Below are 14,095 nucleotides of genomic sequence, written 5' to 3'. Positions count from 1 at the left end.
ACACCTGGCTGTATCTCCACTACACCTGGCTGTATCTCCACTACACCTGGCTGTATCTCCACTACACCTGGCTGTATCTCCACTACACCTGGCTGTATCTCCACTACACCTGGCTGTATCTCCACTACACCTGGCTGTATCTCCACTACACCTGGCTGTATCTCCACTACACCTGGCTGTATCTCCACTACACCTGGCTGTATCTCCACTACACCTGGCTGTATCTCCACTACACCTGGCTGTATCTCCACTACACCTGGCTGTATCTCCACTACACCTGGCTGTATCTCCACTACACCTGGCTGTATCTCCACTACACCTGGCTGGAGATACAAAAGGTAACTTTGGATGTCTTCAAAATCTAAAGTTTGTCCATGTTGCCTGCTGATTACGGAACACCTCGCAGGGACCCGCAAGGACCCGCAGGGGAATGATCTATTTGCTTGCGCTCCTTAAAATACAAAATTAGTCTCGGACTATGGTTAGGCCTCTAGTATTGTTGGTAGTTGATGGGCAGGCTATTATGGACTGGTGGTCTTAACGCTCCAGAGAGTAATAAGCAACTTAAGGCCAGCACCAAACACCAGAGCTGTGGGATCCGCAGCATATTTTGCGTAATGTGTAACATAAGGTTTAAGAGACATTAAGGGATTCCACAGTGGAGCGGATAAACAGTACGTCACAAGAAAGGTAGCACAGTCACCGACTTTTCAGTGACGTCACAGTAGACGGAGCTTGAAATTGAAATTGAAATAAGTTTAAGGTAAAATACACACAAAGGGATGAGGTAGCTCAAGCTATTCTCACCCCGTTCAGTACATCGTGTTAGTACATACATAGACACACATCACAAGCAATAAACGTATTACCGAACATTCTGAGAGATAAACATATACATTTCGACGGAGCTTTGATACAATCAGTTGAGGGTTGTGAAGGTCCCCCCCCCCCCAACACTCGGCTGGGGGCGGCTCACACACCAGTTCTTATGACTCGCTACTTCTCACCTTATAGTGCTGGGTGTCACGTCGTGAGGCCCACACACGCACCTACTCTTATTTATGACTTACTGTTCCTCTCCTCATGGTAGGAGTAAGGCAAGTAAGGCAGGCCACTCACTCACTAATCATTTAATTGTCGGGGGACAGGAAGCCAGAGTGCTTCATACACGTTTTGGCTTGTAGGTTTTGGTTTTGTTATCCCTGCAACCTCCATGAAAGTGTGGAGAGGAATCTCAAATGAGTGGCGAGTACCCTATTATAGATCTGATTTAAGAATGTTATACATCTATTTCACTCTAGTGCTACATAGCCTTCCCGGCTTATCTTGAGATGATTTCGGGGCTTAGCGTCCCCGCGGCCCTGTCCTCGACCAGGCCTCCTTTTTGTTACACACACACCCAGGAAGCAGCTGTCTAACTCCCAGGTACCTATTTACTAGGTACCTGGTAGTTACAGCTGGGAGAACAGGAGCATCGGGGTGAAAGAAACTCTGCCCATTTGTTTCCACCTCCACCGGGGATCGAACCCGGAACATCAGGACTACGAATCCAAAGCGCTGTCCACTCAGCTGTCAGGCCCCTTTGCTGTGATGGGAAGGCTTGGTGCATTCTTTTGATAATTATTTGCTATTTAAATCTACGTGATGTGCTTACCTAATTGTACTCAACTAGTTATGCTTGCGGAGGTTGAGCTCTGGCTCTTTGGTCCCGCCTCTCAACTGTCAATCAACTTGTGTACAGATTCCTGATGTGCTTACCTATCAGTGACTACGAGGAATTGAGGTCTAGTACCTGGATGGGGTTCTGGGAGTTCTCCCCCAAGCCCGACTCGAGGCCAGGCTTGACTTGTGAGAGTTTGGTCCACCAGGCTGTTGCTTGGAGCGGCCCGCAAGCCCACATATCCACCACAGCCCGGTTGTTATGGCAATATTTCTTATGCTCGCTGGGAGGGTGTTGAACAGCCGCGGACCTCTGATGTTCATACAGTGTTCTCTGATTGTGCTTATGGCACCTCTGCTCTTTACTGGTTCTATTCAGCATTTTCTTCCATATCGTTCACTCCAGTATGTTGTTATTTTACTGTGCAGATTTGGGACCTGGCCCTCCAGTATCTTCCATGTGTATATTATTTGATATCTCTCTCGTCTCCTTTCTAGAGAGTAAATTTGGAGAGCTTTGAGACGATCCCAATAATTTAGATGTTTTATCGCGTCTATGCGTGCCGTATATGTTCTCTGTATTCCCTCTATTTCAGCACTCTCTCCTGCTCTGAAGGGGGAAGTGAGTACTGAGCAGTACTCGAGACGGGACAACACAAGTGATTTGAAGAGTACAACCACTGTGATGGGATCCCTGGATTTGAAATTCGTCGTAATCCATCCTATAATTTTTTTGGCTGACGCAATATTTGCTTGGTTATGCTTCCTAAACGTTAGGTCGTCAGACAACATTGTTCCCAAATCCTTTACATGCTGTTTTCTTACTATGGGCGCATTTGACTGTTTTGTACCCTGTATTATGTTTAAGGTCCTCATTTTTACCGTACCCGAGTACCTTGAATTTATAACTTTTAACATCATGTTATTTTCTTCTGCCCAATCGAAAACTTTATTAGTTCCTAATCTCCCGCCTACTACTCTTGCTGTACCTGTTGCTACTAGTTAACTATCCTGTCGTTCGAAATTTGACCTTAAAGTTGTGGATAAAGGTAGCTTCCACTACTTTAGTGCCTTCCACTTGTTGCGGTGGTGGCAGGGTTAGGGTGCTAGTATTTCAGTCCATCAGTGCAGTGTGCTAGTATTTCAGTACATCGGTGCAGGGTGCTAGTATTTCAGTACATCAGTGCAGGGTGCTAGTATTTCAGTACATCAGTGCAGGGTGCTAGTATTTCAGTACATCAGTGCAGGGTGCTAGTATTTCAGTACATCAGTGCAGGGTGCTAGTATTTCAGTACATCAGTGCAGGGTGCTAGTATTTCAGTCCATCAGTGCAGTGTGCTAGTATTTCAGTACATCAGTGCAGTGTGCTAGTATTTCAGTACATCGGTGCTGGGTGCTAGTATTTCAGTACATCAGTGCAGGGTGCTAGTATTCCAGTACATCAGTGCAGGGTGCTAGTATTTCAGTACATCAGTGCAGGGTGCTAGTATTTCAGTACATCAGTGCAGGGTGCTAGTATTTCAGTACATCGGTGCTGGGTGCTAGTATTTCAGTACATCAGTGCAGGGTGCTAGTATTTCAGTCCATCAGTGCAGTGTGCACGTATTTCAATACATCGGTGCAGGGTGCTAGTATTTCAGTACATCGGTGCAGGGTGCTAGTATTTCAGTACATCAGTGCAGGGTGCTAGTATTTCAGTACATCAGTGCAGGGTGCTAGTATTTCAGTACATCGGTGCAGGGTGCTAATATTTCAGTACATCAGTGCAGGGGTGCTAGTACATCAGTGCAGGGTGCTAGTATTTCAGTACATCGGTGCAGGGTGCTAGTATTTCAGTACATCAGTGTGGTGTGTTAGTATTTCAGTACATCAGTGCTGGGTGCTAATATTTCAGTACATCAGTGTGGTGTGCTAGTATTTCAGTACATCAGTGTGGTGTGCTAGTATTTCAGTACATCAGTGTGGTGTGCTAGTATTTCAGTACATCAGTGCAGTGTGCTAGTATTTCAGTACATCAGTATAGGGTGCTAGTATTTCAGTACATCAGTGCAGGGTGCTAGTATTTCAGTACATCAGTGCAGGGTGCTAGTATTTCAGTACATCAGTGCAGGGTGCTAGTATTTCAGTACATCAGTGCAGGGTGCTAGTATTTCAGTACATCAGTGCAGGGTGCTAGTATTTCAGTACATCAGTGCAGGGTGCTAGTATTTCAGTACATCAGTGCAGGGTGCTAGTATTTCAGTACATCAGTGCAGGGTGCTAGTATTTCAGTACATCAGTGCAGGGTGCTAGTATTTCAGTACATCAGTGCAGGGTGCTAGTATTTCAGTACATCAGTGCAGGGTGCTAGTATTTCAGTACATCAGTGCAGGGTGCTAGTATTTCAGTACATCAGTGCAGGGTGCTAGTATTTCAGTACATCAGTGCAGGGTGCTAGTATTTCAGTACATCAGTGCAGGGGTGCTAGTATTTCAGTACATCAGTGCAGGGTGCTAGTATTTCAGTACATCAGTGCAGGGTGCTAGTATTTCAGTACATCAGTGCAGGGTGCTAGTATTTCAGTACATCAGTGCAGGGTGCTAGTATTTCAGTACATCGGTGCAGGGTGCTAGTATTTCAGTACATCGGTGCAGGGTGCTAGTATTTCAGTACATCGGTGCAGGGTGCTAGTTTTTCAGTGCAGTGTGCTAGTATTCCAGTGCATCAGTGCAGTGTGCTAGTATTCCAGTACATCAGTGCAGTGTGCTAGTATTCCAGTACATCAGTGCAGTGTGCTAGTACTCCAGTACATCAGTGCAGTGTGCTAGTATTCCAGTGCATCAGTGCAGTGTGCTAGTACTCCAGTACATCAGTGCAGTGTGCTAGTATTCCAGTACATCAGTGCAGTGTGCTAGTACTCCAGTACATCAGTGCAGTGTGCTAGTATTCCAGTACATCAGTGCAGTGTGCTAGTACTCCAGTACATCAGTGCAGTGTGCTAGTATTTCAGTACATCAGTGCAGGTGTGCTAGTATTTCAGTACATCAGTGTAATGTGCTAGTATTTCAGTGCAGGGTGCTAGTATATGAAAGGTATATCTTGGACTGTAGCATGCTGATAGATCGAATAGCTTGGATTGTAGTACGTTGTTTGATGAAATAGCATAGAGCCTGTAGCAAGCTGGACTGTAGCAAGCTGATAGATTAAATTGCTTGTATAGATTTTACTTTATCTTTAATTGGAACTGTTACAGTGAAGGTGGTGGTGGTGTGAGAGGAATGATGCGGCGGCTGCGGGCGGTGGTGTGGGTGTTGATGGGCCTGGCGGTGTTCACCTGCATCGCCTCCGTCAGATGGTTCATCCACTCGCCCTCCTTTGACGACCATAGGCTGCCTTACACTTCCGTCATTCCGGGTGAGGATTGTTAGGTGTCACATTTGCTCTATATATTCTGTATTACAAAATAAATGTCAATATGTAACTAAGTTACTGGACTGCAGTGATCTGCCAGGAGTTACAATACCAGTGTTATGTGGATCTTTTGAGTGTTTACTGGACTCTATACATAGTCTCCCCGGCTTGGCGCCTTGTTTTTATAATTACTTTACGTTAGTAAGTGGACAGTAATACGCCGAATGAAGGTAAGGTTCTTTATCTCCTATCACAATGATTTTGATTTTGTTCATTTATTATGCACCCCCCATTTTCCCGTGGGCAGTATTGGAAAAGGTTACAGAGGTACATGGTGAGCTCAGAAATTTAAACCCAAATTTTATTCAGCTAAGTAAGTCTGTGAAGCTAGTTACTCAGTTTAATATATGTGCCAATAATCTTTTATAGCACAAGTGGTTCAGCAAATGGACCACAACAGTCTGTAGAGCCGAGCAATTACATCTGTGGTTAACCAGTCAGTTATTAATCATTCCTCTCTCCCCACACCAGTCGAAAAGACAACTGTGGAAAGTTTAGTCATAGTAAGAACTACCTACAGTAAGCAAACTTAGGATATTTGACTAAGATTTATGATTGAGTGATGTATGTTGGAATTGAGTACTACAGATGTTGGGTGTAGCATGTTTGGAGCAGATGCCCTTTTGTTTAGGATCTTGTAAATAGTAAGTTATGTACCTTATAATTGTTTTGTTGTTGTTGACAATAAACCATGTGGATGAAGATTGTTTCTCTTCTGCCTTCAAACGTAACAGTGGCGATGAGGATTATTAAACACCTCAGGCAGAGTGCCTGGGTACGAGACGAGGTGTGAGGATCAGGAGAGAGCAGGGTACGTCGTGTGGACGGGTGGACGCTTGGCATACAACAGTCGAGTTGTGCAACCCACCGTGGCCATGGCTACCCCGCTCATTTCAATGGAGCCGTTTAACACTACCAAGATCTCATTGGACCTTCCAGGCTTGACTTGGACCAAGAAGGGTGCCTCTTTAGTACGAAAATATCCTAAGGAAACTACTCCAAGCTTGTACTAAAGAGGCACCCTTCTTGAGCCCGGATGGGCACATGTATAAGCAAGTAGATGGGGTCGCCATGGGTTCTCCCCTAGGTGTCCTGTTTGCAAACTTCTACATGGGTACCATCGAGCAAAAAGTCTTAGTTGACATGAACTTGAAACCGGCCATATACTGCAGGTATGTTGACGACATTTTTACACAGGTACCTGATGTCAGACATCTGCAGGAGCTGAAGGAGGCATTTGAGCAGAGTTCCGTGCTGCGTTTCACTTACGAGATGGAAAAGGATGGGAAGCTGCCCTTTCTAGATGTAACAGTCATGGAAAAGAGCGGAGGTTTCCACACTGCAGTCTACACTAAGGAAACGAACATAGGAATGTGCCTAAATGCCAACAGCGACTGCCCAGACAGGTACAAGAGAAGTGTTGTTAACGCATATGTCGACCGTGCTCTAAGCCACAGCTCAGAATGGAAGCAAGTCGACGAAGAACTCTGTAGGGTAAGGCAGGTCCTAGTCAACAACGGCTTTTCCAATGGTTTCGTCGAAGACATCATAAGAAGGAAAGTGAAACGCCATGCAACCTCTGAAGAGACAACTAACACAACACCTATACCCACTATTAGACTATTTTACAGGAACTTCTTTTCCACAGCTCATAAAACAGAGGAAAGGGTCCTGAAAGATATTGTTAATAGAAACGTTATCCCTACAGACAAAAATCACGAGGATACAACTGACGATTTACTATAAAACCAGAAAAACGGCCAGCCTACTCATGAGAAACTCTCCAGACACAAAGCAGAACGCTTTAAAAGAGACCAACGTCGTCTATGCCTTCAAATGCCCACTTGGGGACTGTAAGCTCCAAAAAAACCCAGTATATAGGCAAGACAACAACATCTCTTTCTAGGCGTTTAACGATGCATAAACAACAGGGCTCCATTAAGGAACATATAATCTCTTCCCACAACCAAACCATCGCCAGAGAAATCCTAGTAAACAACACAGAAATCATCGATAGATACAGCGATAGCAGGCGGCTTGACGTTTGCGAGGCACTACACATTAAGAAGTCAACACCAGCAATCAACAGCCAATTAATGCACAACTATATTCTACCCACCTCAAGACTCCGCTCCAATATAGAAGCATCAAGAAATATGGACCAATAGGCTTTCTACAATCACTTCCATTTCAATACCCATTGTTTCGTGTTCTGTCTTGTGTTGATGAAATTAATACCCTATTAATGCCACCTCTTGTTCTGTCTTGTGTTGATGAAATTAATACCCTATTGATGCCACCTCACCCCATCCACCTCACTCAAATGTAGATATAAACAAAATTGGAGATGTGTAAGTTCTATTCAGTTGTGTATTTGTAAACTAAAGTCTTTGAAAATGTAATAAGTTTTACGAAACGCGCTCGTGTCGCGTCAGAATAGAAATAAAAATGAATTTTGGAGAATTGATTTTTGAATTACCTCCAACAGTGAAAAGAAATGTACGAAAGATTGAGAAAATTCGTGTTAGAATTATTAATCTTACTTTTTCGGTCATATTTAATAATATATATATATATATATATATATATATATATATATATATATATATATATATATATATATATATATATATATATATATAATGTGTGTGTATATCACGAAAATAAACACGTGATTAAAAATGTGACAATGTCAGACCACGGAGGAAAAATGAAACAGGAATTTCCTTAAGTACTTTCGTATATTAATACATCTTCAGAAGGACTCCTTCTGAAGATGTATTAATATACGAAAGTACTTAAGGAAATTCCTGTTTCATTTTTCTTCCGTGGTCTGACATTATTATTTATATTTATATATATATATGACATAGACAGTGTCAGACTATGGAGGAAAATTGAAACAGGAATTTCCCTAAGTACTTTCGTGTATTAATACATCTTCAGAAGGAGTGGTTTTACAGGTCAAGTATTGGACATAAATAGGCAGAAGAGATAGGTGGAGTTGACTTTCTGATGTTTGTGCCCTAGGCAGTTGCCTAGTGCTACTATAATGGTAGCACTGGTCCCGCTGTATGTAAAAGTTATATACAGTAAAGTACTGTATACAGTATTATTGCACTGGATGTATGTGCTACTGCACTTAAATAGCATAATTATGTACCATGTTTTGTTCTGATCTACAGAACCAATACAGAATCTAATTGTATTAGTTAAGTTATATATACTAAAATATTATATCTCTTAGCCTCTGCAGAAATGCTCCCTTTGTCTCATGTGGCACTTAGGATGAAGCAGCGTAAACATAATGTAGAGAGGATGTGTCCAGCAGACTTTTGGCGGGAAGCTGCTGGTTCTGGGGTCTCTGATGTGGAAGACCCCATTACGGAGGAGTTAGTGGCTAACCCAAAAATGCTCAATAACCTTATTGTTGATGACAAAAATCATATATTATACTGCTATGTCCCTAAGGTAGGTAAGGTATATTGCATGATAAACAAATTTATTTTGTACATTTCTTTTGTGCTTATATACACTGCAATGTATTCTGTATGCAGCACAGTATACAGTACATTGTATACTGTATGCAGTACAGTATTGTTCAATTCTCTTAAAAAAAAAACTCAACAGTGAATATTAAAGAATATTTTAAATTATATGTTAAAAATAGATGTTTGCATTATTTATTAATATTGATAATTATGTTGGTTTGCAGGTGGCATGTACAAACTGGAAGAGGATCCTATTGATGCTGATAGGTGGAACAAACTTTACAGAACCATTTTCCATTCCTGCTGACAGTGTTCACCGTAAGAATGTTTTCACAAAACTTGGAGATTTAGAGGTAAATTTTAATATGCATTTAATTTTATGTACCATATTAGAGTATAAATAGTATAAATGTTGTAATTTATACCTTTCTGTTTCATGACACAGCTATTACAGGTATATGTCTCATGAACCTGGGTGCTTCTTTTTTTTTTTTTATAAATCTGAACACTGTACAATTTTTTGTAATTCCAGTCTTATAACCACCAATACTGAAACCTACAATATAAGCTCTCTGCTGTTATTTTTAGCAAGATATTATTAGGTTCTTTGAACAAATTCTTGTAACAAATACTTTGTGGTTAACCCTTAAACTGCACAACACATCATATGATGTGTTGAGTAACATACGCAAAATTGAGCATCACATCATATGATGTGTTGGAGTACTATTCAAGATTTAAACAGCCTGTGGATACACGGGGTTCACCTCGCCTTCATCAGGGCTCTTGTAAACAGACGCCATTTTTTTTAAATTCGTGGGCCACATTCCCGGGTGTGAGGGCCTCAGTACTGAGTGAGCCACCAAGGCTGGTGCGCACAGCATGAGCTCACAGCACTGCTGTTCAGTTTGTGACCATAGCATCGCCTAAAAATGTCATAATATATATGTACATGCTATTATTTAGCGATGATAGTATTACAGAAGACCCTTGACTGATAAAAATGACCAGGAATCTGATAATAGCAGGATTATTATGATAATTAGTGCTGTAGTGGGTGGTGTAATCTTGGTGGGGATGGAGGTAGCATTGTCTGCTAACTCTGTATGACCACCTTTTTACTGTCTGGACTCACTATACCAGCTTAGTTGTTCACTATGGTGAACGAAACATGCAGATATTTATATATAACGTCTGTATATAGTGAATAAAACCAAAAACAGTATGATGGGAGGAGAATGTTGGTGAGTCAGGTGAGGTGAGGGAGGGAGGGAGGAAGTGACAGCCAGTGGTAGGCTGCCACTGGCTGCCACTGCCACTGCCACTCAGCATACCAACTTAGTGGTTCGTTATGGTGAATACAAATGTAGATATTTGTATATAACGTGTATCTATAGTGTAATAACAGCAAAAGGAGTGTTGGGAGAAGCCATTTTGGTAAGGGAGGTGGCAACATCTGCATGATTTGTCATGCTGGGTAGGGGTGGCCTCTATGCTCTTTGGGCACTATACCAGCTTAGATGAACAGTTATGGTGAACAAAACATGTACATACTTATATATAACGTCTGTATATAGTGAATAAAAGCAAAAACAGTATGGTGGGAAGAGGATGTGGGCGAGTGAGGAGTCATTGAGGGAGGGAATGGCAGCGGGAGGCTGACTGGCAGATGTGGTTACCTTACCTTGAGGTAAGTCCGGGCCAGGAGGCCCGGTCGTCGACCAGGCCTCCTGGTTGCTGGACTGGTCAACCAGGCTGTTGGATGCGGCTGCTCTCAGCCTGACATACGAATCACAGGCTGGTTGATCAGGTGAGCCACACCTCGTTGCTTTTTGACTTGCAATATCAACTTAGTAGTTCATTATGGTGAACAAAACATGCAGATACTTATATATAACCTGTGTATATAGTGTAATAACCGACACAGTATTTGCTTATTGTTTTTATGAACACAATAATTGAATCAATACTATGCACACCATGATTTTGAGTACAGCAATGATTCACACATTTTATTTTTGTATTTTTTTTTTTTTTTTGAGATATATACAAGAGTTGTTACATTCTTGTACAGCCACTAGTACGCGTAGCGTTTCGGGCAAGTCCCTGGAATACGATCCCCACCGCGAAGAATCGTTGTTACAACCAAGTACACATTTTACTGTTGCGTTAAACAGAGGCTACAATTATGGATTTGCGCCCAGTAAATCCTCCCCGGCCAGGATACGAACCCATGACAAAGCGCTCACGGAACACCAGGCGAGTGTCTTACCACTACACCACGGAGACTGTATATATTTATAATTAGACTTATTATATAAATATATCATACTACACACTATTGAATAATTTTACAGCAAAAAAACAAAGAAAAATCAATCAGAGACATTGAAATAATTAGGTAATTATATCTTTGTGGCCACTCCTGCCTGACAGCTGGAGCTGAGCAGACCACCTTGGACGCATGCTTCCATTCCCTTCTACAAATGGTATGAACATGATTTTTCATGCTCATACTACACCAGCATCTCCCATATATATAAAAGTGTGACACTACAACATCTTCATTCATCCCTCAAGCTGTTTCTCTTCTCCTCAAGTAGTCATTGCGCCAGCCACTTTTGTTTTGTGGCTTCTGATCTCGACCTTTTTTGTCATTTACATTCCCAAGGGATTTAAACTTGTGAGATTATCCCTTTTTAGAGGTGAATAGGTTACAAGAAACCTCAGTCAGGAAAGGACTGAACTAGCTCCAAACAAATGCTGAGGGCAGATTATACTTTAATGACTGACCAGGGGCCAGATTCACGAAGGTACTTACGAAGGTTTTCCTTCTTAGTGCCTTCGTGGCGGCTACGTTGGTATTCAGGTAGCTACACTAAGTCGAAAAACCTTCGTAAGTTTGGTCCGGGATATAAGTGTGGTTTCGACCACTCATAGCTTTACGTAAACTGGATATAACTAAATTTTTCTCTACTACATAACACTGGGATCGATTTTAAGATTTTGGTACATAAACAAAAGATTATAAAAATTGAATCTCGTGAAGAGGAATCCTTCGTGTTAGTTATATATGCATTCTCTGCTTGAAACTTTGAGTAAATATGTCTTTTATGATATTAGAATTAGTTTTATAATAGCAAGATATTATGCCCATAGTTATTAAGTAAATAAACACTGGTGAACATGAAATATGAGAGGTGATGAGCTCTGCCTGATGGGATCATTTACTATCACCAAATGCCCCTGTTCACCTAGTAGTAAGGGTGTACCTTAGCTATACATACCCATTTCTAATTTATTTAGTTTGGCTTTATTTTGAAATTAAATCTGGGTGAGACATAAAATAAAAATATGCTGCACAAATGATGTTAGGTAAGGAGAAGGGTAAAAATGTCAAAAACTTTATTCATTGAATACTTAAAGCTATAATTATGACTATGGAATATTAAAAAAGAGAGAGGGAAGTAGGGGTCCAAGATCTCTTCCTGTTATACAATTTGGGTGTGGAACAAGTAATTATCAAAAAGAAGGCACCATGCCGGGAAGGCTATGTTGCAGTAAGGCAGTGAGGTGAGGCAGCTACTTATTTGAGAAATGCTTATTCTATTTACCTTATAAGCTGAGGCAACTTATTTTATTTGAGAAATACTCAGCTGATTCCTCTACATTTAACATGAAACAAATTTGTGTCCAAGACCTCTTCCTGTTACACAGTTTGGCTGTGTGACCAAACTAGAAGTGCTCTACAAATCAAGGGACCCAGAATGTGGAATGACCTCCCGAATCATGTCAAAGGCTGTACCTCTCTCAACCAGTTTGAGTAAAACCAAGTACTGCCTAATTAACTCCATGTAACCTAACTTACCCCCTAAATGTCAACCCATGTCTTGCTATTTTTTAAACAATGCAGTTCACCAACATGTACAATTGCTGATTTCTGCTGTTACCTCCCTTTTTTTATTTTTTATTCCTTCTTTCAACACAATTTATACCTGATCCCGATTACTATTAAGTTTTAGTCTAAGTGATTTTCCCCCTCACACCTTGCCCACAATGCTATGAGTATTAGTGGCTTTAGGTATTGTATGTACTAGCTCTGTCTATAAATCCAACATTGTAAATCAACTGTATGTACTTTTCCTGAATAAAATTTATTTATTATTATTTATTTATAATCAGTAAGTATTAAAAGAAGGCACCAAGCTGGGAAGGCTATGTAGCACCATTGTGTGTTACAATAAACCAAATTGTTTTTAACAAATAATGCACCTGTATGGTAAAACAAATCCGGTCAGCTGTAAAAATATTGATGCAGTTATTTAAATAAAAAATATAATGAAAGAAATATTACTAGTTTATTTTTATCCTATCTTTTTGTACTGTACAGTATATCCAAGGAAGTGAAAAATTGAGACATAATGCACAATTTAATGAATGATTAAAAAATGATTAGCATGGATTAGCCGTTCAAAAGAAATATGATTATTACATATCAACATGAGATCTTAATGATCCATGGTTAACATGATTTAATAAGGATAATACAGTATTTGTAATAATACAAACTATAATTTAAAATCTTTATTACTGATTTTTTTTATTAAGAAGATTAGGTATACACAGCAATGTGCTGCTACCCTATTATATATGGAATATTACACAGTGTAGATAAAAAACTAGCTATAAGTTTATCTAATACTCCCATCTCACAGGATGGTTAGACATACATGGAATCAATTTAGAAAATACCAGCCTCAATACAAAAAACAAATCAACTCTGACTAAACAACTCTTTGCAATTTTCGCAAGAGGTAAGCACTGAATCATGGAAACATTATATTATAATTACTCTTACCAGTTTCTACAAGACTCCTCTCAAACAATGTATTTTTTAACATGTTTAGGTACACACAGCAATGTGCTGCTTCGCTATTCTGTATGAAGGACCACACTGTAGATAAATAACCAGCTACAAGCTCACCCAACATCCTCACCTCACAGGATGGCCAGTCATACATGGAATCAGGAGAGAACAAAATACTTAATGCTGATCTATTAGCCTCCACTGGCAAAATCTGGGTGCAGCACAAGAATATCTTCCAATATTCCTGAGTGTATGAAGTAATTACAGAGCTCAAAGTACCTCATACCATTTGGTATGAAGTCACTGATAACAGGGCAATCACAGATATAGTGTTGGAGAGTATGTTCTCTCAAGTAGGACTGAAAACAAATGTTTTTTCCACCAAGAGGGTTATAAACCCATGGAACCGCCTACCCGCTGAAGCCGTAAATGCCAAATTCCAGCTAAAAAATATCAAGACAATTGGCGGTCCCTTTAACAAGCCGCCTGCTTTCTGTCCTCGTCGAGGCCACTAGATAGTTAGTGGCCCTTGGGTAAATTCAGTAAATATATACAATAATTGTCAGCACATCTTCCAAGCTACAAGGACAGCTACACAGTATCTCTTAGAATTACGTAGATAAACAAC

General features: G+C 40.7%; 1 protein-coding gene across 4 annotated transcripts in view; it reads left to right on the top strand.

The window, feature by feature from the left end:
• The window catches only part of LOC123764005 (carbohydrate sulfotransferase 11), a 45,016-nt gene that overhangs the window by 22,477 nt on the left and 8,444 nt on the right, over window positions 1-14,095 (top strand). For all 4 annotated transcript variants that reach the window (XM_045751439.2, XM_069330148.1, XM_069330146.1 and 1 more), the window contains exons 2-4: window positions 4,892-5,052; window positions 8,357-8,580; window positions 8,825-8,953. In XM_045751439.2, coding sequence (XP_045607395.1) covers window positions 4,917-5,052; window positions 8,357-8,580; window positions 8,825-8,953 — 489 coding nt within the window. In that variant the 5' untranslated portion in view covers window positions 4,892-4,916. The remainder of the gene's footprint in view (window positions 1-4,891; window positions 5,053-8,356; window positions 8,581-8,824; window positions 8,954-14,095) is intronic.

The sequence above is a fragment of the Procambarus clarkii genome, chromosome 23 (genome assembly GCF_040958095.1).
Source record: "Procambarus clarkii isolate CNS0578487 chromosome 23, FALCON_Pclarkii_2.0, whole genome shotgun sequence".
Classification (NCBI taxonomy): domain Eukaryota; kingdom Metazoa; phylum Arthropoda; class Malacostraca; order Decapoda; family Cambaridae; genus Procambarus; species Procambarus clarkii.
Note: the sequence above shows the minus strand (reverse complement) of the source record. Positions and strands in the feature narration are given on the sequence as shown.